Genomic DNA, 26,011 nt, shown 5'->3' on the forward strand with positions numbered 1-26,011 from the left:
AACAAATATTTCTGAACTCCCCCTACAAACAAGTGTTAGACAGTGAGACTGCAGAAGAGAAAACACAGACGTGGGCCCTGCCCTCCTAAGGCTGTATGGTTCAGTGGATTAAATAAATAATGCAGAAAAAGCACTTAGCAGGGAACCTGGCATAGTAGAGGCATCCAATAAATGTTTAAAAGGAGAAGCTAGACAAAGTGCTTGAATCTCCTTTCTGCCTCGGGTTAATTAACCTCCGAATCTTCTCAGCTTTACTTCACGCGTATCTCTGGTATCGACGGTATCAGTGCCCTGTTTGCAGACTCCGATCCCCACAGCCTCACTGACGTGGGCGGCGCTGACACAGCCCACGGTGGGTCATCAGGGCATCTCTTGTCCCTTGATCTATGCCCCACACTATGCCCACTGCCTGGCACATTACAGGAGATCGATGAATAATGGAATTATAGTTTTAAAATTTTATTAATGTGCTATTTGATTATCAGGTTCACTATCATTTAAGTTAGGCCCTAAGTGAAGATTTTGAATGAAATTTGTTTAGAAACCACTGGAAAAATCTCCATCTCCATATAAGGTAATTTGAAAGGTGTTAATTTTATAACAGTGGTCCCTTGGATTTGGGGACATGATCCTGAGGTTTCCTAAAAATGGAGAAATTCACAAATGTTAGTAAAAAAGGAAAAGAGCTCAGTAGGAGATTCAAATGCTATGTCGTCCCAAACGTGTCCTCCATCCGTCCACGTCTCTCTGGCCGCACCACTTAGTGCAAACCACCATCTTCTCTCCCAGGAGGACGTCACAATGTTCATGGGACTCTCTCCCGTTCTTGCCTGCCTCACTGTAATCCATTCATTACGCAAAGTTAGAGGGATTTTCTTAAACACAGATGACATCGTGTTGCATCCCTGCTTTAAATTTTGTGTGGCTTCACATGGTCCAAGAGTCGAATCCTGTTTAGACAAAGGCTTCACGCGCTGTTCCCACCTCCTCTAACCTCACCTCGCTCCACTCCCCCTTGTTTACTGTGTTCCCATCACACTGACCTTTCCTTTAATTCTTCAAAGATGCCCAGGTGTTCCCGCCTAAAGGGGGCCTTTCACCAGCTGCTCCTTCCCCGGAGCCTCTTGCATCTGATCTGTGCGTGGCGGGCCATTCAGGGATCAGTGTAAATGTCCTCTCCCCAGGCCTTCCCTGACCACCCAGTCTGCACCAGCAACAGCCACCATCACATGGTTCCATCCTGTTTTCTTGCAATCACTTTCCATAGCTAATCAAAGTCCATTTCCCTTTTCCTTTCTATCATGTCGGTGTTGCAAGCGTTGGACACCCTCTGGATGAGACCAGATCAGCTTAATCAAAAGAAGTGGCCTGGATGAAGGAAGATGATGTTTGCAGCCTTGAAAAGCAGTATCGAAGGCTTAGCTCAAATCCAGCTACCTACTGCACACCTCTTAACACTGCAGCATCGCTGACCTCTGGCTCGCTGGGGCTTTTCCTGTTTGCCTTCCCTGTGTGTCCCTGTTCCTTCATAGTCATTCATTCATCCAGTCAGACAGCTAGGGAGTCATTCAGAACACATGCCTTATTAACACCAGCCACAGGCCAGGCACTAGGGATACCAGAAGACAGCCCTTGTGTTAGTGGAGGAAAGTCCTCGAGCAGGAAACCCTTTCTAAAAAGAGCCAGATAGTAGTTGAGCCTTTGTGGTCTGTACAGTCTCTGTCACAGCTACCCTCCTCTGCCTTTATAGAGCCATAGACGATAAAAATGGCTGTGTTCTAATTAAACTTTATTTACAAAAGCAGGTGGGGGGGCAGATTTGGCCCCCAGCTGGGGTTTGCTGACCTCTGGTTTAGTGAGAAGGTAGACAGTTAAACAAATAACTGACTGCTCTGGGGTAGGAGAGAGGCTCGGAGAGGCATGTGGGAGCAGGGAGCACCACCAAGGCACCTGCCGCTCTGTCTCTTGCTGACTCCAAGCTCCAGCTAACTTACTAGAAAAAAAAGAAGGAAAAAGCGCTTTAAAATTAAATTGCTAGTTGTTGAAAGCTATATGAGATATTTTGTTGCTTTTTTAAAAAAAATACCCAGATACCTTTTCTGATTTTCCTTCAGTATTCTGGCTTAGGGCCTTTCTCCCAACACATCTTCCAGGAAGTGAATCCCAGAAATCCCCAGATTTTAGCCTTGCCAGCAGCATGTGTGTGTTCCTTCATTCACGAGGTGTAAAGCTGGAATTCTAAGTGTCTTTTGTACATAATTTCAAGTAAGGTTTAAGTTCCACAAGTTTACCAGAAGGAAGAAATGTGATCAGGTAGGCTGAAGATTTTAACATCTCAGTATCCGAAAGGTCTTCAGGGATTGCCAGAGCGAACCTGCCAATTCACAGATCCCCATTTACAAAACTGGGTTCACAGGCCAGCTTGTGGTGCAGCCACTCGCAACCTCCCAGGGTTCTCTCCGACCTCCCCGACCTCTGATATCTTGGGATGCCCCTTTGCAGAATTCCTTTTCTAGGTTTTATATGTGAATCCGTTTGGAAGTGTATGGCTATATCATGTTGATTTTTATTATTTTTAGGGAAACACTTTATCATGCTATACACTGCTTTCCTGGCTACATGTAAAACAAAAAAAAACTCAGGAGAATAATTTTATCTACTATGCACCACAAATTCTTAAATTATTAATATTTTAATGCTGAATCCATCTAATGATACCTCAGAAATTTCACAGTACCTCCTCATTGTTAAACACCTTCATGGTAGAACTGTTTTAAGATGTCTACAGTCTTTTATTAGATGGGTTCTTCATTTCAAACGATTCTACTTCAGAGGACCTGGTTCATAATGTTTCTCTGATAAAAAGAATGAAAGACCCAGCGTTCTACTAACATTCATGCATTCACTCATTTTAAGGACGAATGGAATTTTACTCAGCCATTAAAAAGAGTGAAATAATGCCATTTGCAACATAGATGGACCTGGAGATTATCATACTAAGTGAACTAAGTCAGGCAGAGAAAGGCAAAAATCATATGATATCGCTTATATGCAGAATCTAAAAAAAAAAAAAAATAAAGATACAAACGAACTTATTTACAAAACAGAAACAGACTCACAGACTTAGAAAACAAACTTATGGTTACCGAAGGGGAAAGGTGCGGGGGAAGGGATAAATTGGGAGTTTGGGATTAACATCTACATGCTGCTATATATAAAATAGATAATCAACAAGTACCTACTGTATAGTACAGGGAACTCTGCTCAATATTCTGTAATAACCTAAATGGAAAAAGAATTTGAAAAAGAATAGATACATGTATATGTATAACTGAATCACTTTGCTGTACACTTGAAACTAACACAGCATTGTTAATCAACTATGCTCCAATATAAAATAAAAATTTAAAAAAAAAAAGGAATGAATGAAAGACCAGTGAGAAATCCTCTGTGGAAGGTTTTTGTGAACTAGTTGCAAAAAAAAAAACGTATCTTTTTAAACCACTCTGTGTCAGTAATAATTTCTTATGTTAAATACCTCCTAATATTCACAGCCACTGGACTGATTCTTAGCACATTAATATTTCCTGTCATGAGATTTGGGGATACACTAGAATAATTTATTTCACAGTGGGGTTCTTATCTAAACAAGATCTGTCCTCACATCTTTCTCAATTTAGCAGAATGCTACTGCAGCTCCTAGCCACTCCTAGCTGTTTTTCACAAAAGAAAAAACAAAAACAAGATATATGCATGATTGGTACGTGTTACAGATGGCATCTCCAGTGGCTACATAGTTGTGCCACGCGACAGCTCTATGCAAACGATGTGACCCCAAAAGTATTTTATGTTGAATCTGGTTCCGGCTTTCTTTAACTATACACACTGACAGTCTGAATAGAGTGTGCTCTGAGATTATAACTCAGAAGCACTTAACCCATAAATATAATTTTGAGAATTGAAATTAATTCTGTTAGTTGGAGGATAGGAAAGAAATATGATAATTTTTCATGAGATACATTTTCGTCCCATAGGCCAATACCCTTTGGAATTTGTAATTTCATTTTGTTACATGCAACAATTATTTTATTATAATTTACCTGCTATTTACAATTATTTATCAGCATCTGTTTCGTAGTATAAAATGCCTTAATGAGAAAAGTTGGAGTGTTGCTGGGAAATCAAATCATTTTAATGAATTACTACAACAGAGGGTTGACCGCTTTGCTTTTAAAAAATTTAACTTATTGATACTTTTAAAGAAAGAAAAGGTGTTTATTTTTTAATTGTAATACGTGTTAGTATATTGAAGTGTTTGCAATCTAAAATTTCTATAAGTTAATAGTTTATATTTGGGTTCAACCTGTCAATAGTTATATTTAAAAATACAATATACAAGCTATACTAAAGTCAAATAGTATTCTCAAAAATTGATATCATCTGGAGGAAATTAACAATCCATGAATTCCCTCTTGTAACCATGGCTTCATATTTTTATTTTGCATAGCCTGCTTATTGTTGACAGTTCAAAAACAACCTAACTCAGCTACACTTAAGGTAGCATATAAACCTAAAACATAGACTTGTATTATGTGGCTTGTAGAAGCAGTATGTTTACTTTTTAGTTTCGTTTTTAATTTCTGGAGGAATTCAGAACTTTGATAGAGGCTGAGGGGGTGATATGAAATTATACAACATGGTTCCCTAACCTTGATTAATTTTATTCCATTTTAAGTGTTTTTTACATATTTTCTCACTGCCCTCTAGTTTCTTGGTCAGGCTACCTCATTCTTGCCTCTTAGGTCTTAGTTTATATTGTCCTTTTTTAGGAAACGTTCTCTGCCTGACCAACTTTGGATTAAGTTGCCTCTCATTAGTCTCCCAAAGTGCCCCAGACTTATTTATCTCACCAGCAAATAGAATTCCTTGAGGAGGAGAACTGTATCTCCCCCTCCCCATGTTGAGCAAAAGAACCAGTACATAGGAGCTTCTCAATTACTATGTGTTGAACTTGAGTTGGGGGACCTGACATGGGCTCATAAAAGTGATACAGAAGAACAGGAATGATATGCAGCAAAATACTAAATGGAATACAAAATGACGCTTTATAAACGGAAGCCTTACAGGAAATTAGGAAGTGAGTGGGAGAATCCACGTTAGCTAGAGTCTTTTATTGATAAAAGCTTCCTAAAAGAGGTTGGATTGGAGCTGAACCTTGACAATTTTTTTTTTTTTTTTGGAAAATGAAGACAAATAGAAGAACCTTACCCATAGAGATAAGAGCATAAAGAAAAAGGTGGTCCAGAAGCTGCAAAGAGACTGACCTGAGAGAAACAGAAAGATTTGTGATTGACAATATGGGAGATACATATTGTGTGGTGAATCTAACCTACAGAGGGCTCTGAAAGACAAAAGGAAAACCTGGGGTCTTAATACATTGGCACTGGGTAATTAATTCATAATTTTGGCCAAGACCTGCCATGATGAAAGCTACTTTACAATAATACTGCTATAACATATTTACTGTATCATTCTATATATTTTATTCAAAGCCTTTATCAACAAGGGAAGCCATTTAGTTTGTTCAGTGTCTTGTCTCTACAGGGACTGAATGCTCTGAGGCGTAAGCCTTCTTGGAAGCCTTTCCACTGACCCCAGCGACAAGTTAGGTGGTCTCTAAACTCATCCCTATGGTAGCACTTACTACACTGAGACAATTACTTTTTTGTCTTCAATCCTATAGGACCCTGAGGGGAAGGACCATGCCTTGTTTACTTTTACGTGACATCAACAGGACAGTGCCTGGCATGTAGTGGTTGTTCTAAAGTATTGGCAGGATGGATGAATGAAAGTGATTCAAAAGTGTAAACATAAAGGGTCTTCATCCTGGGTATGTTGTGTATGCTGAAATACTGGGACCTCTGCAATTAAGCTTACAGAGCTGGAGCCAGCTCATGATTGTGTGCGTGTGTGTGTGTGTGTGTGTGTGTGTGTGTGTGTGCAGCAAAGCGGACCAGATAAAGCCATGAGGACATGAGCAGAGGAGGCAAGGAGAAATTGGAAGAGGCAGTTAATGAGCTAGTTCGGGATCTGCCAGGGCCTTAATAGGATTCTGATTCCAAGGTGACTAATGGGCAAACGAACTTACTTCAGGATTTTAACTTGGCTGCTGGAAGGAATTTTGAAGGTCATTCAACTGTTGAAGCTTATTTTAATTTCTAAAGGTTGGGTCTGTCAATTAGTATCTTGGATCAGGGGCCTCTCCAGTGACGGGGGACTGCTCACTTGGCTAACTCAGATAATGAACTCACATGACATATGTGGGCGAAAATGTTATCTCTGGCTTGTCCGCAGGCAGGCGCCTGGTTGGATACTTCTTTGTAGGTAGTGCATTTGGGCAATTAGTAGGTAATGTGGCTAAATACAGATGAAATGAAAATGCATTTGGTTTCTGAGATTTCAGTCATTTATTTACTTATTGTTTATAAGCTATCTCAAACTAAAAGGGATTTAAAGTGACAGTTGTTAAGAAGATAAATTCAAGTTATTTAATGGTGCAGCTCTCTCCCTCTAATTATTTTTATCTAATCAAATGCTTTATTAAATTCCCAGGAGTCATAGTTGTTCATGCACAGGGAGTTTGAAGAGAGCTTCGAAAGATTGCTAACTGGGGCATAACATCTATGTTACTGCAGCACAAACTAAATTCTGTAAAAACAACATGTGAAGTTTCAAGGGTCAAGTGTTAGCTAAATTTAAGAGCTAACTTTCCCCCTCCAGTGAGGAAATTGTATTTTATATCTCCTCAATGATTTTGTACTTAACATTTCTATTCTAATTGTCATTGCTTTTCATTGTATTTCAGATTCTACTATCCCTAAATATAATATTTATATTTAATTTTGCTTTTCACTGGGGGAAATGAAGAAACCAGCTCTACTACATAACTCAGCATCCCTCTTCCATGGTCTGTACTTTTGCAACTTTGTGTCTTCTCTTGACCTGGAATGTCTTCTCTATCTCCATGCACTGGAATCTTGATCCTCCTTCAAATGCCACTTTTATGAATTCTTTTCTGATCTGCTATCTTAACATGATCTCTTCCTCCTCTGAGCCTGTGTCAGTTACATGTTACTGCATAAAAAAATATCCCAAAGCCAAGTATCTTAAGACAACAGTGTTATCTTGCACGATTTCAGTGGGCCAGGAATTTGGGAGCAGCTTATCTGCATGGTTTTTGCTTATGGTATCTCATGAAGTTATAGTCAAGATTCAGCCAGGTCTGTAGTCACCTGAGGGCTTGTCTTGGGCTGGAGGATCTGCCTCAGAGATGATTATCTTAGGTGGCTGCCATGTCAGTGCTGGCTGTTGGCAAGAGACCTCAGTTCCTTGCCCTGTGGACTTCTCCATAGACTGCTTGAGTGTCCTCACAATGTGGCTGTTCACTTTCTTCAGAGCAGGTAACCCAGGAAAGAGCACAGACAGAAGCTGTAGTGTCTTTTCTGGTCTAGTCCTGGAAGTCGCATATTGGTACTTCTGCATTTTCCCCACAGATTAAGCAGGTCACCTCACATAATGTGGAAGGAAACTACACAAAAGCATGAATACCAGAGGGTGGGGATCATTGGGGAGCATCTTAGAGGCTGCTTACCATTTCCTACATCTCTAACATAACTTAAAATATCCTGCTCTGTATTACAATTATGTGTGTCCCTTTCCTACCCATGCTATTAGTTTTTATTTTCTTTAGAGTTTAGACTTGCTTCCTTAGCTTTACATATCTTGAAATTTTTGGCACATTGTGTTCAGTATGTGTCACATTCAGGTGAGAATTTGGAACCACAGCCCCTCTCTTAATGGGTATAAATGAAAATGTACGTGTGGGAAAGAATCAGACAGAGACAGAGAAATAGACTTAGGCAGAGAGAGGGCATGTAAAGGAGAGCAAATGTGTGTGTGTGTGTGTGTGTGTGTGTGTGTGTGTGAGAGAGAGAGAACAAATGAGGTAGAGAGCAAACTGCACATTTTATCAGACAAATATGAAAAAATTGATACTATTTTGTAGGTTGCTAGAGAACTAATTTTACAAGAGTTTAAATGTTTGAACTACTGCAGAACAATATTCTACTTTGTGTCATGTATGTGAATGGCTCGCCATATATTTTACTAAGACTCCTTCAATTATGCCTAATACTTTGTGAATAAAGGGTCTTTGGATCACTCCTTTAATAAAAGCAGGGAAATCATTGCTTACAAATAACTCTAAAGTAATGTCAAGTACAGCATTTATAATTCCTTTTACATATGACTGAGAACTTTATTTAACCTTTGATTAACTGCTCTATAACCTGGCTCACTGGGGTAAAATCATTTTCTAGAATGGTCAATTAACATGTATAATCGGAGCAAAGGGCACAGAGGAATGTCAGAAGGAAAAAAAGATCCACGAGATGGCAGGTCCTGGCAGGTCCTCCTCAGAAATGTCACTCTTATCAATCTTCTTATTTCCATTCCTAGAACTACCAGCACACCATGGTCTAATTCCTAAGTAACTCATGTCTGAATTATTAAAATGACCTCCAAAGACTTTTCACAACTTCTAATTTCTTTCCCTCCAAGCTTTCCTTGGAATTAAACTTACTAAAAAATCACTCCCTTCCCATGCTTAGATGTCTTCAGCAAATTTCACTATCTAGAGGTTATCTACTAGGTTTGTCTTCTAGAATCCCTATGCCACTGTCCCTGCCCAGAATCTGCTCTGTGTCCAACTTTGTCATCTCTCCTCTCACTCTTTTCCTGATACATCCTCTCAATCAGCCCAACTTGTTACATTTTTGTTCCAAGAATTCTTTTCTATGTCTGGGTTTCCTCCCTTGCCCAGAAGCCATGTTTCTCTCCAGTGGCCCAATGTCAGTTTTCCCATCCTTTTAAATTCAGCTCAGGTTCCCTAATGGTACCATCCTGAGTCTTACTTCCCTCCTCTCCCTGCTTCTGTGGCAACAGAGTTTGGTGACTGCATATGTTTCCTTGTAATACTTGTTCCACATGCATTTTGTGTCACCCAACTATGCCTTCGGATTGTGTATGTGTGTGTGTTTCCCAATGCTTAAACCAATTCTGACTATAAAGTGTTTACTCATTCACTCAGTGCCATATTCCACACGTATTTATTAAGTGCCTTCTTTAGCCAAGTAGATGCTCAATAATTAATTGAGTGAAAAATGTACAAATGGGGAGCAGAGAAATTATAAAGTAAAAACATTCCATTCATTTATCCACTGGTACAATCAGTAACTATTGATAATGTAACTACCATGGGCTCAATGCTGTATATGGTGATGCTTGGGTCATGAAAGGGTTAAACAAGAATGGTCTCTGTTGTTTCATGACTTTTCATTTAATGTTGACAGTATTCACCTTGAATAGAAGTGAAGAGGTAATATCTGAAACACATTGAGAATAGACCTTACGGATAAAAGGTAAAGAGAAAGGGAAGAATTAATAAAGAATTGGGCTCCAGAGAAAGTCCCTTGGAGGTCTTCACACTTGAACTAGACCTTGAAATTTGGAGTTTTGATTTCAATATAAATATATCTGACTATATTATACTATAGGAATGCATGATAAGGAGCATGGGTCTAGCAGTAAAGGAGCTAGAAGTATGCTAGGATAGGTAAGGACCATGCCCACAGGAGGGTGGAGGTGGAGAAAGGAACAAGATGAATAGTAGAGTCAGGGGAGTTGACTTTAGGGGAGTGAAATGGAAAAAAACATGTGTGAAGTTCCTAGCAAAGTCCCTAACCCAAAGTACCCAAAGGTGCTCATAAATACCAGTATTGCCCCCTTTCCTGTTTCATCTAGCTCTTGAGAAATTAATCATGTAGTCCCTCTAGCCATGATATGATTTTTACTCATTTCATTTTCTCAGATGATTAATCTAATAACCTTTTATGGGTGTCATGTTTATCACTTACCTAACTTTTTCATAAATACTAAGAATATTCTTAAGAGATGAGCAGTCTTACCTCATAACTATATCAAGAAATCCAACTGACTGATAATTCTATCTGAAATATGTGCATATACTACCTCTATCTCTATCATTATCTGTTATCTATCAACATATACATATATCTGTTCTATCTCTATATATCTACATATAAAAATATGTATATGCATGCATATATACATACGTGCATATGTACATACATATGCGCACATATATGCACACATATGTATGCACATATGTATATATATAATATATATCCTAAAGGGTCTCAAATCCTGGTCACCATGCATTTCTTAAGCCATAACTGCTGCCCTTGTCCATTTGCCATTAAAATTGCATAGGAGAGTATCAGGAGATGTCCCATGGAACCACCTAGATGCCATGTGAATTTTCCCCGCCCCCATGTGTGATAGCAGCTCTTGCTCTTCCTGATGATTAGGAGCAATTACCCCTGCCAGTATGGTCAATGTTCCTTCCTGCCTGTATTCCAGTTTAAGGAGGCTGAAGGGAAGCGGTACCACTGGAGCTTAATTTTCCGCGAGATGTTTCCTGTGTCCCCAGGAGCATGTGCTTCACTCTGTGGGAACCACAACCTCTGGTCCTAGGGAGCCTGTGATTACCTGTACTTCATTCTTAGTAGGGGAGGGGCAAGGTGACTACTGTGTCCTTTATTTTGTTAGGTGTGTCCCTCCATGCCCCAAATATTAGACCTCTAAAAACCTTCTCTAATGTAGGTGACCCCTGAATCTGCATAGAGTTTATCTCACACCATGGCCTCCAATATATTTACCATTTCTTGCTAATCTGTTCCAAATAGCAGGATGTAATCAATAAACCAGAGCAACTGACGTTCTTTGAATTGTCTAGATAGTATTAAGTTCTTTTTGACCATATTTTAACTGAAGGGCAAAACTATAAATGTGTACTGTTGTCCATACATGAAAGAGAACTCTTTCTATTCTTCCTTCTATTAATAGGGATGGAAAAGGACACATTTGCTAGATCAATGGCTACATGCCATGCATCTTAACATCTCTCTGGGACACTGTGGCAGAGTCCACAGTCCATACTGACTGCTTTGGCTTTTATATAAGTTTTCTTTTTATATTTTCTACAGGGTAATTGCCAAGCTTTCTTTTTAACCTTGTTATATATAGGAACATTTTTATAAATGTTCTCATAGTTTCTCCAGTGTTTCTGTGTATTGGTAACAGATCAGGAGTCCATAAAGGTTGAGTCGACCATGTTGCTAAAATCAGAATGAAGAACATTTTTCATAGAACTTAGCTCTGAAAGGAGGCAAAATATAGCAGCTCTGTAGGGTCACACAGAGGGAATGAGGTGTGTATGCGCTCGTGTGCGTGTGTGCCTGACTCTCCTGTTAGATATAGGAATGCGTTATATTTCATCATCTTCAAGGGGGAAGTTGTTAGAAGGAAAGAGGCTGAAAGTTCAGAACACAGTCAACACCTAATTGAAAAAGGTCCTGGGAATGGAAATGGCCCTGAAGGGACATCAATAGGTTCAGAGATGGGAAATGAAAACACATAAAAACCTCAGGGATGCTTAGATGAAATTGACTATCATCCTGTAGATCCAAGACATTAAAATACCAACGTTTTTTTTCCATTTTATTTTGTGTTATATATTGTGTTGAAATAAGTGGGAAAACAGAATTTTGAAAATCTTGTAATTGTTAAGGAGTTATCTTCTACTAATATTAATGTTAATATCAGGTTTTTTTAGGGAAAGGGCTTTTGAAGAGCTCTTATATCTGTTAAGAATTGGGTATGAAATGACAAATACTTTGTATCTTGTTATCATTACATAGAAAATAGGTTTATCTAAATAAAATCCAGTGACTTTCTTACTATTAAAATTGCCTTAGGGCTGATCTCAAGTTAATATATTCATTTTGTCTCCTTTTTGTCATAAAATCATGTGGTTCATTTACTAGCAAAAACGTGGTTATTCAGGAGATATTTTTTTCTACAAAGTGTTTTAAGGAAGTTCAGAATTTTTAGGACTTGTGTATATTGATTTGTTAGTGATCCCCTAACTTTAATTTAAGAAATTGAATATTTGGGTGGATGGGGGTAGCACAATAGACAAAATCTTGTAGTAGAAGGATCTCTGCTAGATAACCTTTTATTTCTAAATTCTACTTTTCCATTTGCCAATGAAATGTGAATGACTGTTTAACACATTTACTTTGATGCAGTAGTAATTTTTCTTTCGACTTTGGGGAAGTTCAGATCCTATATATTATTATAACTAAATTCAAGGAACATTTATTTAAAAACTTATAATGCCTGGTGCTATGAGAATATCAATGTAAAGAAGACAGTTCTATTTTCAAGGAGATCACAGTCTACAAGAGAAGAGAAACATATCAATACTACAATGTAATAATGGATCAATCGAAATATATGTAAGTGGATGGAATGACAAGTAGGTTAACTGGGAATTATAAGTCAAGGAAGGCTTCTAGGAAGAGCTTGTATCTGAGCTTGGGTTTAAATAGCTGATTGGTAAATATGGTCACATAAAAAATATAAAATTAAGAATATCAATCTTCTTTATAGCTCACAAGGTGTTTCCAACTTTTAAGATGTAGCATTGATATATATGAGCTCAATGATTAGCAGCGCAGGTCTTTACATAGAGCATGCCCTAAGCACCCCTACGAGATTACAGAAAGTGTTCTAAACCACACGTTGCCTGCCAGCCTTAGAAGGACTACAGGAAATGTCTTTCTTTACCTCCACCAGAAGCCCCGTCCTGGTTTTCCAGTGCAACTACCGCCACGTGATTTGCCTAGACTGTTTCCACCTGTACTGTGTGACGAGACTCAACGATCGGCAGTTTGTCCACGACCCTCAGCTTGGTTACTCTCTGCCTTGTGTGGGTAAGTCTAGCACTTTTCCTTCCATTTCTAATTCTGATTAAGAACAGAAAGAGGAAAATTACTGAAATAAAACTATCTTAGATGTACCCAATCCCTACTGAGGGGCTGAAAATTCAGATATCTGTTTGAACATTGCTAGGCAAGAAAATTAAAGCAAGATTAGTTTATGCAAGCAAGGGGCATTTATTTCTAGAACCATCACTTCCTTTTTTAATTTTTATTTTATATTGGAGTATAGTTGATTAAAAATGTGTTAGTTTCAGGTGTACACCACAGTGATTCAGTTATATATACATGTATCTATTCTTTTTCAAATTCTTTTCACATTTAGGTTATTACAGAATATTGAGCAGAGTTCCCTGTGCTTGTAGGTCCGTGTGCTTGTTCCCTTAGCGGAGTAGGTACTTGTTGGTTATCTGTTTTAAATATAGCGGTGTGTAAATGTCAATCCCACACTCCCAATTTATCACTTCCTTTTAATGACAAAGGCCATATCTAACCACAAGTGATGGATACTCTTGCAATGGAACTCACAGCTTGAATCCACTCGTTCACTTTTCTGACCATGGGGTTTGCATGAAGCTGTAAACGGGAGACTCACTGGTAAATAAGATTTGAATGTCCTTGGTGGTTGTATTTCTACTTTGGCATAGGCCAAAGGATATTCTGATGCTCACAAACTAGAATGAGTTATTCTGCTAGGGTGGCATGGGTACGTTGTGAAGTAGGTATCTATCTCTTGCGCAGCCCTGTTTGAGATTGTTCTTCCTCGCTTGGTGGTAAATGCAGCTGTTTAACCCTCACACTTCCCCAGATCCATACAAAACAGCCCTTTCCCCAAAATTCATTATTTAATATCTCCAGAGCCTGAGAAACAAACCCTTCATTAGTGTTTGAATAGTGACGTTATGAGAAAAAAAAACTGAGATCAGTCTTCTGGGACTATTAACTGTATATCAAAAAATAGAGGCTGTGTGTAGAATTAGCGAACTATTTTTCCAATAACACTGGCCCCACAGAAGCCACAAAAGAGCGGTATAAAGCATTTGTTTCTATTGCTGTATGACTCACATGCTAAATGTCTTGCTAACAGTGTCCATATAAGTTCACCATTTCTGTATAAAAGTCTGATACCTCTTACCCCCAAAACATATGTAATAAGATGTTCTTTTTTCCAAACCTAGTCTTTCAAACCTTTCTCAACCACCTTAAGCTAAATGCCTTCAAAGCTCAATTTTAGACATATGTATTCTTCAAGGTGTGACTAGTCAACAGTGAACCAACTTTTTCCATTCGCATAATTTTTATGATGAACAATTAAAACTGGTTCAAAACACCTTTCAAATACAAACTCTGCTTCCTTTGTGTGAGCTCCTCATTTGACCAGAAATTTTGTTATGCTTTGTAAGAGTGGGATGCTGAACTTTATTTCCCTGAGAGTAAAAAATAAGCAATGATTAGAGCCGTTACTGAGTACTTACCGTATATAAGGTACCACTGGGATGCTTACATACGTACATCCATTTAATCCCCACAAAGCCCTATCGGAATGGATGTTGTCATTCTTCCCATTTTATGGATGAAGTGTTTGAGGCTCACAGAATTTAATTAAACTGCACATGGTATTACAGCTGGTAAGTAATAGAGCTGGTATTCAGAGCCAGCTAGTGGTGGCTCTAGAACTTGGACTCTTAATCACTATATGAGTAGATAAGCCTGTACACAAAAAAGTACTATACCTCTAAAAGTTATATGGAAAGGAAGGTCAAGGGAAGAGTATCTCTAATTTTGGGGCACTTTTTCCATATTTAAACCAGCAGCAAACTTCAAAACTAGGAATTATTCATATTTCTCAGAGGAAGAAGTAAAGGCTCAGTAGGACTGAGTACCCAGCATCACAGAGTCAGGAAGGGTAGAGCTGAGACTTCAACCCATGTGTGGTTGCTCCAGAGCTCTGTGTTCCCCCCACCCTCCCATCCCACTTCTCTCTGGCCAGGGTTCTCCACCGTAATGCACATTTCAATAACATGGCAGTTTTTAAAAGTCCCAATGCCTAGGCCATGCCTCTGGGGGCAGCCCTCAGTATTTGTTAAAGGCCCCAGGTTTGAAAGTTTGAGCACTACTTCCGGGGTGAACATTCTACAGGCAACAGGTATTTTCCATGGGAGACTGTAGCATTAGCAAGTGTGAAAATACTCCCTCTCCCCTTATCTATTTTGTCCACGAGTGATTTGACTTGCTAACCAGCATAGGTTTTTCAATAAACGTTGACGGATTTGAAAAAAAGATGGGCAAACACAGCCAAAATGGCCTATTTCCAGAGCTTCTAACAAACTCTTGCATGAAGTTAAGGGCTTTGGGAAAAACTTCATAATTATTTTGAAATATTGGCTGTCTTTTTGCTGTACCTACTGTTATCACATCCTATGCTAGGGATTAATTTGAAATGCCAAAGCATTTTGTGTATCTTCTCTTAACACTGAGTGTCACTCACCCACCTCAGTGGAGCCTCAGGAATTTAGGTAGATTTACTTTAGAGTGTAGCTAAAATAAAAATAAAATTTATATGATGAAGACTATGCAAAATGTGTTTAGTCCATTAAGAGTCCTGGTAACACAGATTTCCTATAGCAATGGGGTGTCCGAGGGAATAGTTCCCACCTTCCCTATAATATGCCACTGGCATCGCCACTGGTGCCATCCAAGTGCATCCCCGCCTTCAGTGCTTCACTTTTTTTTAACACTTCTCCTCCCAGGTCACTTTTCATGTAATTCCCATTTTCATATAACATAGAAAACCATTTCCTTTCTATGGAATAAGTCCACTCACCAACTACAGTCCAGTAGTGTCCCAAGTGTCTTAGTTGGCAATATTAACCACGAGGCAGATAGTTCTGGCCCTTTTGAGAAACAGAGATATTCTTGATGCCTGGAGAGTCAAGAAGGCTGGTTTCTAGTCAGCTTTTCAGGGAGCTAAGCATAAAACCCAACATAAATCATCATTTTGGCTTTAGAACAATGCTTTCCCAAATACACACAAATAATCCAAGTCCATATAATTCCTAAAACCACATTGAAAAGTAGGAAATATATTAAAAAATAGATCACCAAAGAAGATGTGCAAATGGCCAGTACACTTATTGAAAGCTCAGTGTAATTAGTTACTAAAGAATAGCTAATTTTAAAGCATAAAATATAATGTGATAGACATATATTCAAAAGAGGTAAAAATATAAATTTAAATATTTCTGGAAAGCAATTTGGCAATTCATATTATTAGCTTTAAAATAGTAGCAAGCTGCTTAGAAGCCTGTCCATACACACATTCTCTATGTGTCTCTGTCTCTGAAATATACAGCCTATTCTCTTCCCAGCTCCTAGATCTTGAAAAATTGTGACAGTCACCATGAAAATGGCGGCAGCAGGATTCAAGCAGCTGAAGGGCTTCCAGTTCAGTCAATGTTCTTTCTACCTCAAAATTATTTGAAATGAAATCAAACTTCCTAATTTTCTGAGGGTAATGCTAAACTTTTTGTCTTGTTTTGGGGGTGGTTTAGCAATTTTGGCAGTTTTGCTGTGGTTTGGATGTATGAGGCAGTGTAAAATCAGGATAGTAATCTAACTTCTCTAGCAGAAGCAACACTGAAATCACAGAAGCAAGGGTGATTTTCACCCATCCAGGCTCCGATGCGCCTTGGCTCTGCGGCCTCTGCCCCACCCCATCATTCAGGGACTCGGACTCAGCCTTCTGTTACCTAGTGGTTTTGCCATCCTCAGTGACCTCGGAGTCCCCACTGGGTCCTCTTCACCCAGGCCGACTGGACCAGGAAGCCAGAGCAGGGGCATCATGGAGGGGCGGGCGGGTTGAGACCAAGCCTGGAAACGGAGCGCATCACTTCTTCCCACGTTCCGTATTCCGGAAGTCATCCCGCAGCCCCTCCCAACCGCACGGGGTGTGGGCAGGGGGACCGGCAGAGGGGGCTGTGGTCTGGCTGTGCACCCGCAAGGGAGCAGACAGGCCTGCAGGCGCGCAGCCCTCTCTCACGCTGCGCAGAGGAGGATGGATGGGAAATTTCTTGAATGTATTTTTAGCTCTCCTCCCCCCCGCCCCGCCTGCGATCGGAACAACACTCCATCAAGTAGCTTCATTATAAGGAGTGACTTGTACACGGACAAGGACCAGAAAAAGAGCTGTAGGACAGAATTGATGGTGTCCAGGAGCTCGTTCTAGCTAGATCGATAGGCTCTGTCTGTGCACTCGTCTGTTTGGCCTTGGAAATGCTGCCTTTGTGGAATCCGGCTTCACAGGGGACAAAGGGCTTGAACGTTTGTTTGATGCTGTCGCGTGTGTCTTTAGCGTTTTACAAACGAAGTGACTCAATGCGTCTGTTTGAAGTGGTACCAGCAGCAGCGCTGCTCTGTTTATCTTTCGGAGGAGCCCATGTCCCAGTAAACTGCGCCCCTGATTCTTACTTTGCCTGCGTTTCTACCTTCCAAACTGCCTTTCATCTTCTCTTGCATCTTATTAAGTAGTTAAAAATACAGTAACATTTTAAATAGCAGAAGTAAGGCGGGCATGCCTTGAATAGCTAGCGGAGAAGGCAAAAATAATTTCTTTCCACCTACTTCTGCCCTGAACTCTTAAGAAGAGCATTCTACCTTTGTTTTATAAGGGCAGAAACAGACCAGTTTTAAGTATAAATGTATTACTTATCCAAAGAGTTCTAGAAAGATGCTTGTAAGTCCTTAAGACAGCTCCAAGAGTTGTTCAAAACAGCTGTCTCTAGGCTTTCCTCTTCGTTTATTAAAATGTGCGTAACCACGTTCCTCTCCCTGGCCTTCTTGGCAGCCAGCATGATTTTGGAGTCTGTACACTTGGCATTGTCAGTGGAGAGGGTGTCCTCCTGAGGCGGGAAGGATTATAATCATAGTCAATGGAATATTAATTGACCTGTAAGTGTATCATTTTAAATGGCTTGATGCATTCCTAAATTTATTATGAGACATACCATACATACACACCAGTGTTTAAATACATTCATAGTGTTATATAGATTTGTATAGTTACAGAGGACCTCTGGTACCGCCACCCAGGTCAAGATAGTGTTATATAGATTTGTACAGTTACAGAGGACCTCTGGTACCGCCACCCAGGTCAAGATAGTGTTATACAGATTTGTACAGTTACAGAGGACCTCTGGCACCGCCACCCAGGTCAAGATAGTGTTATATAGATTTGTACAGTTACAGAGGACCTCTGGCACCGCCACCCAGGTCAAGATAGTGTTATATAGATTTGTACAGTTACAGAGGACCTCTGGCACCACCACCCAGGTCAAGATAGTGTTATATAGATTTGTACAGTTACAGAGGACCTCTGGCACCGCCACCCAGGTCAAGATAGTGTTATATAGATTTGTACAGTTACAGAGGCCCTCTGGCACCGCCACCCAGGTCAAGATAGTGTTATATAGATTTGTACAGTTACAGAGGACCTCTGGCACCGCCACCCAGGTCAAGATAGTGTTATATAGATTTGTACAGTTACAGAGGACCTCTGGCACCGCCACCCAGGTCAAGATAGTGTTATATAGATTTGTACAGTTACAGAGGACCTCTGGCACCGCCACCCAGGTCAAGATAGTGTTATATAGATTTGTACAGTTACAGAGGCCCTCTGGCACCGCCACCCAGGTCAAGATAGTGTTATATAGATTTGTACAGTTACAGAGGACCTCTGGCACCGCCACCCAGGTCAAGATAGTGTTATATAGATTTGTACAGTTACAGAGGACCTCTGGCACCGCCACCCAGGTCAAGATAGTGTTATATAGATTTGTATAGTTACAGAGGACCTCTGGCACTGCCACCCAGGTCCAGAAAGGCAGCATCGCCAGCATCCCGGACGCCCTCCATGTCCCCTCCTCAACACCAGCCTCCTCCCTCTTGCCTTGATGCAACTATGATCTTGACTTTCGTGATATTCATTACCTTGCTTTTCCTCATAGCATCACCACCTATGTCTGTACATCCCTAAATAATACAGATATTTGCCTGCTTTTAACTTTCAAATTGTTGCTTGAAAGGTTTTGCCAAATTTCCCCGACCAGAAGCAATCTCAATTCCAGTCACACCCCTTGTCAGAAAACTCTGAACACGTGTGCAAAGTCTTCCACTATTCAGGATTTTCAGTATTATTTTTGTTATGTGTATTGTGTTAATCACGCTAGAGAATGGCTTTGTTTATGCTTATCTTCCTCATCTCAGGTACTGTCGTGTGTGAAAACAGTTTTTTAACTAGCTTTTTCAACAGGTAAATTTTGAGTTTACATTCAGAGGTATAAAAGCAAACTGTAGTAGGGACCCTGAAGAGTTACTTGGACAAGAAGATCAATTTTATCACAATTTGGTGAAAATAAGAATCTTACACTCAGATTATGAATTTTAAAAAGCACAGCTCACTAACAATGTTAAATACGCTCCTTCGTTTGTGGGTAATTCTAGGTGATACTATCGACAGTTTTGCATTCAATTTGTGGGGGGTTCCACGGCAGCTGTTGCACAGTTTATATCAGGGCATTCCGGCTGCGGCGTACAGCTGCCAAAGAGGCTCTCGGCAGGGTGTGACATGAAAGACGCGGCGGGCCAGACGCTCTGTTCATCCCGCCAGCGTCTCAGGAGAGGAGAAGTGTGTTGTACCTTCATGAGCCACACACTTCTGGAGCTAGTCGCAGCTTTATTCCAAACAAATCACGGCCATCTGTGGCCTCTAGGTCAAGAAAATTTAAGTTTATTTGAGACAGAAATTGCTTTGGATTTTAAGTCCACATTTCCTGATTTGGACAGATGTTGCTTTTTAAAAATTGTTCTAATTGCAGAATGTTTTCCTTTACTACTTCTCCTTCCGCATCATCATCCACAGGCTGTATTCAGTGCCTGCTGGTTCTGTGTTTAGTTCTATATATTGGCCACTTGAAACACACGTGCGCGCGCACACACACACACACACACGCAGTAACTGTGATAAAACTTTCGTCCTTACTGTGTGATGTCTTGTATTAATGAGACTTCATGCACAGAAATTGCTATGAGCCAGTGACCTCCAGCTATCTTTGAAATAATTAATAATGTGCTTAGAGGAGTTGATCTACATATTCATGCGAGTTTATATCACTTGGTTCCTAAGGAGGACAGTAAAACAATTTAATGTTTTAAATGCAGACCAATTTAGCAAGAGGAGGAGTGGTTTAATATTTTAATGTCAAGATGGATATAAATATATAATATCTGAATCAAGTAATTATAGTATATATTCCCAGTAAAATCCGAACATCTTTCAGACCATCTTATATGCTCTATTATTGACTCCACTTAGGAGTTTGGAAAATGAATATTTCTTATATTTTCAGCTTTTCAAGCCTTTACTAGAAATCATCTACCTTGGAATTATATATTTATAGAGGGAAACATTGTGTGAAAGGAGTTGCAATATTGAAAGGAGGGGGGATGGTAATAGTGTTCAAGCAAATGGTATCATTCTGTCTGACTTCGCTCTGAAACTCTCTTCTCTGCCCCTCTTGCTGCCAGAAACGGCTCTTTCTTATGGCTCACATGTAAGAAGGCTTTTGTAATTGGTCACTGTATTAGTTTTCTAGGGCTGCCATAACAAAATACTACAGACTGGGAGGCTTAAATAACAGAAATTTATTTTCTCACAAGTAAGAAGAGGCTGGCACTCCAAGGTCAAGGTGCCAGCAGGTTTGGTTTCCTCTGAGGACTCTCTCCTTGGCTTGGGGATGGCTGCCCTCGTACTGCCTCTTCACATGGTCATCTCACTGTATGTGCAGCCCTGGTGTCGCTCTGTGTGTGCTCATCTCCTCTCATAAGGACACTAGTCAGATTAGAGTAGAGCCCACCCTAATGGTCTCATTTTAATTTAGGTACCTCTTTAAGGCCCCATCTCCAAACACAGCCACACTCTGAGGCTGGGGCTTCAACATATGAATTATTCGTATGTATTCACGATATTCAATTGTGTCCCTCATTTTGAGGGACACAATTCCATCCATAATAGCCACCTTCTAGACTCTGAAACAGTTTGCACATGCTTGGCACCCCGAATTCTGAGAAGGTCCCCTGGACATGAGCCCTGCATACAGGCTCTGCTCCACAGGGTTTAACTTCCCCCTGTTCCTAAGACATGACTTGTTCTTCATCCTCCCTCTCCCCCCACCCCCTCCCATACTCAGTATTGGCTGGTTTCCCAGGTAGCAACACCCATATGCCTGAGGAATACAGGAAATTTTTGCCAATTATCTAATTTTAAAATCTGGGCTCACTGACAAACATTTCAGGGAGGATCCTCTGAACTTTTCCATCCTTTGTGAAAATAAAAATATAATAATCATCTCTGAGGTGGAGGTGGTTAGGATGGCATTTGCAGCCCTTAGTCCTTGGTTCCCCCAGATGGATTGTCACAAACAGAGGCCCCTAGAGAAAGCTCTACCGGATGCTGTAGTCTAGAGGGCTGTAACCAGCAGGCCCTGAATGTCACAGCGGACACGCAAATGCAGCTCAGTTCTTGCCCGGGGTGGGAGGTGGGTGCTTTTCTTCAAAGCGGTGCTTCTGTTTTCTGGCTCTGCCATCCCATTAGGACTTATCGCTGCCTTCATGGTCAGACTGGCCTCCACATCCAGGGTCCAGCTGGCAGAGGGGAAAGAAATAATAGACGAGACATGCATCTTTCTTATCAACCCTGGCCTGGAAACGGCACATGACTCTTCATTCATTGCCTAGGACATTGCCATTTGGCCTTGTGGGCTGCAAAAGAGCCTGGAAAATGAGGTCTAGAGAAATACCTGGGTACGGAGAAGAAGGCTTTGAGTAGACACCTGGCAGTCTCTGTCAGAGGTCTTCCTTTGGAGGGTTGGGGGCTCAGCTTCCAAGTCAGTAGATGTGGCTGCATCCACGATTCAGGGATCGTGGGCCAAGTCCTGACTTTGCAGTCAGATGGTGCTCATCCAATTTCTGACCTGCTCTACCAGACGCTGAGCTGATTTCCTCATTTAAAATGAAAATAAGTCTTAACCCAGAGAGAATGAAATAGGATTGTATGTAAAAGTGACTGGCACACTTCCTGATACACCATAGGTGTTCTATATGTGACAGCTTTCCAGTCAAGACCAATTATAGCCCCCAATTTCAGATTGTTTTCTAAATACTTACAATTCTAGCAGGAAACTTGAAGCTGCAACTTGGGTTTAGTTAAGGTTTCCTGGCTAAAAAGTGAAAACATGATTTCTTTTTGACATTTTCTACGTTAGCACATTAACAGTTAATGGAGATAATTAATTCCTATGAATCAAGAATTAACATCATAAGAAGTTTAAAACATTACCTAAATATAATCCTGTAAAAAAAAACTCTGAAAGTTATTGATACAAGATCTTATTAAAATTATTAAATTAGATTCACTCTATATAACCAGATTTTCCAAATTAGTCTTTTATATAGGGGACATATGTAGAAATATAAATAGTTGCATTAACAAGGCTACCATTATTTGGTATTTCTCTTCTTTTACTTATAGTATCAATATGCTGTCTTACTAACTGTTAGTATAACTTCCAAGTCCTTCCTCAAAACTTTTTTATTCTGAATAGGCCATCAATAAGTAATGAGGAAATTTCCCTCAAGTGCTTTTGGACTATAATCAAGTGTAGTATTGAACAAGTATGTAGTCTGAAATTCAAATCATATTATTCTAAAGGAATTGAGAGACACACTAAAAGAAGTAATCTACTGTGTGACGCAGGAAGAAAATTTTACAGCCGCTATTTACTTTTTATATCATCCTTTAATTTGTGTATGTGTTTAAATGTACATAAAATAGTAGCAATGTTTATATTAAATTAATATTGGGATTCATATTCAATTTTTGTTTTCTTACAAAAATTGGTAGAGGTTCCCAACCAAAATTTTGGAGAGCACTGATTTAGACCAGTGGCTTTCCAACATTTTGACTGCTACCCACAGAAAGAAATATATTTTACATCATAATAGGGTAAATATATAAATTATACACATATATGTAATTGAAAAAAAACCTTCACAAAACAAAATTTTCCTACTATATGAGACACACTCTGGTATTTTCAGTTTTAACCCATTTCAGATGCATCCAAAACAGGTAAAAAGTTAGCCGTATTTTAAATCAGCTCATTTTAAGCCTTAACCCTCAAAGGAATACCACAACTTCCCTTAGGCGCCCATTTTAGTGTTTAGGCATTTCAAGTACCAGAGATATACTCAAGTACCATATTGAAAAATAATTTTTATGTAATTTTAAAACACAGCTCATGTCTTACTCTGCAATAAAAAAATTAATTAAATAGACTAGGTTTGAACAAAGTAGAAAAACAAAGCCATCCATCCATTCTTATAAACTAGTCACTTAAAAAAATATGTGATAAAGCATGTAAAATTTTGACACAACTTAATTAATAAAAAACCACATTTTAGGTATACATTTAATTTTCAGGAATGCCGTTACCAAAGATAGAGACAACATGGAAACTCTAGGAATACATTCCTGGATGGAGCTCCCACCCAACTCACACGTGGGTGTGGGAGGCTGTGGCCTCCAATAAGGAGGCCAGAGGACTCCCACCTCCTTTCACTCCCAGCCGCCCCCAAGCCAGACAACTTCATAACTGTCATCCAGTAGAGTAGCTTTTATAGAAATATAATTTAAATATTCTCCTACCCTAAAAGGTAATGAGTTCTAATAGCATTTACTTCTCCGTTGTGTTTTAATTTATAAATAAATTCCCTGTTAGAGATTCATCAGAAATACAATGGTTAATGTTCACAACTTTGTCTCCGAGTGTTATTTTTTCTGCCATGCTAATTCTTCTAAGGGAAATGGTAACAGTAGGCTTGATATTTGTTCTTTGGGACCTGCAATAAGATGGATTCATTAGTTAAGTTGAATTTGTTTCTCAAATTAGACCACTGTTGTAGAAACAGTGCTGAGCTAGAAGTCCTTACACTAGTCCTGACTCTACCGTTAGATCAACACCTTGTTAACTTTAGGTCAAATCACCTGCTAGCAACTGGGGACTGGGGCAGGCCTTGTGTATACGTAACCTTATTTAAACTTCATAATGATTTTGTGTGGTCAGCATTAATAATCCTGTTTATCAAGTGAGAAAACTGAGGCTCTCAGAAGTGAAATTCAAACACAAGTCTGCCTGACTCCAAAGCTAAGTTTTCCTCTCCACCTTTTATTCATGAAATTCATTTCATCTCCAGGACCTCTGCCACCTCAAAAATACTAAGGTCCTTGACTCTTGGCCCCTAAACCAGGAGTTACTTTTTTACTTCTATGAAATTTATCAGACTAAGAGTAAAAAACAAAATCAATTCAATAAGTGAAGAAAGCACCTACTGATAGATGTACAAGATATACTAACATCTCACTCTCTCTGTGGTGTCTTTAGATCAGTGGTTATCAAACTGTGTTCCATGGAACCATGAGGGGTTGTCCACATGGCACATCAAGGATGATTTTATGTAGAAGGAAATGGATGGACAGCTACAGTATTCCTGTTATGTTAACTGTGGTCCTATGTCAATACTTACCAAGATTATACCAGGCAAAATAGGTCTACAGTCTTCAAGTCATAGCAGAGAATTTGTTTACAGTGGTGTAGTTTTCTTTATATTACATTTTTTGAAGAGTAAAATAAAAGAACTACACACTTTGTATTGTGAATTAAAATAGCATAATTTAAAAGTGGCCAAGACTAAATTTTAATTGCCCTGTAGAATTGACATAGAGGGGAAACTTGAGTTTGTTACTATTGTGTTACGGAACATTTTTAGTAGGAACAAAAGTAAAAGAATTTGGGGCACTTCACCCTCTAAAACAACTCAAAGCAATTTATCCTTTGGATTTCTTACTCCTTGTTTTAATTTGAACGTGCTCATTTCAGTTAGAGACTGTTATTCACTTTCACTTCAGTTAAATCAGTGGTCTTGGTGAGTTTTTATCATTCATACATACCTAGGCAAGTAGTAAAAGATGTTGGTTCAGAGGGAATAAGATTTCTTGTTGATGAAATACCACCACCATCATCAGAGTGTATTTACCTAATATACCACTTTAGAAGGTACTGTTTCAAGAACTGGGTGTTATTCTAGGCTATGCACAGCTTCTGTAGCTACCTTTATATTCAATAGGAGTAATTACCTATAAAGTATGCTTAACTGTACTTACATGCTAAGTGTAGCACACAGGCTATAAATCAACAACAGCTAAATTCAAACTTTATTTTCCAGAGAAACCTCTAGGCTGCAATTTTGCCATTCTTCCTTCTGATCCAAAAAATAAAAATAAATCAAGGTGGAAAAACAGCTGTAAAGCTGATAATGGGATTTGCAACCAGCTAAGACACGATCTAAATCATGAGAAAGTTTAAAAGTCCTGTTATTCTTTTTCCACTGTGCCTAAAATCCAGAAAACCCCAGTTCAAGGAAAAGGAGGCCCACCTTGCCATTTAAATAAGGAGGCTGGCCCAGGTAGCTCTGTTTTTCATGATCTACATCCCAAGTCATATGATGTGTTTATGGGAAAGTTAGAGGAACACTGACAATTGCAGAAGCTTTTTGGGGGTATAATAACCATTAACAGGGATATTCTATTTACCAGAGAGACTGCAGTGAGACTCAAGTAAATAATAAGCATTTCAGAAAATTACCCAATTACATATTTAACCACTCCAAGGCATTCTGGTCTCCTGGGAAAATAGCGTGCATTTTACAAAATTGCTTATAATTGTGACTTGTGTGTTTGCAAAGGAACCCAGTGTGCTGGTAGGAAGCACATTTGTCAGAGCTTAGCAATGGAGTCTTTTTTTTAAGGACTTTAAATATAAGAGAAACATTTGCAGTTGCTTTCCAGATGCCAATAAAATATGTTTCAGAATGACGTATTATTCTAGAAAAGTCTACAGAGCTATTTTGATGCCTGAGGGATTTAATTCAAAGTATACTTGAAAGCATTTAGCTATTATTTTAAGAATGTTATTTTT

The 26,011-nt window shown here is 39.4% G+C and overlaps 1 protein-coding gene across 8 annotated transcripts in view; it reads left to right on the forward strand.

The window, feature by feature from the left end:
* The window catches only part of PRKN (parkin RBR E3 ubiquitin protein ligase), a 1,325,586-nt gene that overhangs the window by 875,747 nt on the left and 423,828 nt on the right, over window positions 1-26,011 (forward strand). For all 8 annotated transcript variants that reach the window (XM_059940863.1, XM_059940861.1, XM_059940859.1 and 5 more), the window contains one exon: window positions 12,781-12,917. In XM_059940863.1, the coding sequence (XP_059796846.1) occupies window positions 12,781-12,917 (137 nt within the window). The remainder of the gene's footprint in view (window positions 1-12,780; window positions 12,918-26,011) is intronic.

Source organism: Balaenoptera ricei, chromosome 12, assembly GCF_028023285.1.
Source record: "Balaenoptera ricei isolate mBalRic1 chromosome 12, mBalRic1.hap2, whole genome shotgun sequence".
NCBI lineage: Eukaryota > Metazoa > Chordata > Mammalia > Artiodactyla > Balaenopteridae > Balaenoptera > Balaenoptera ricei.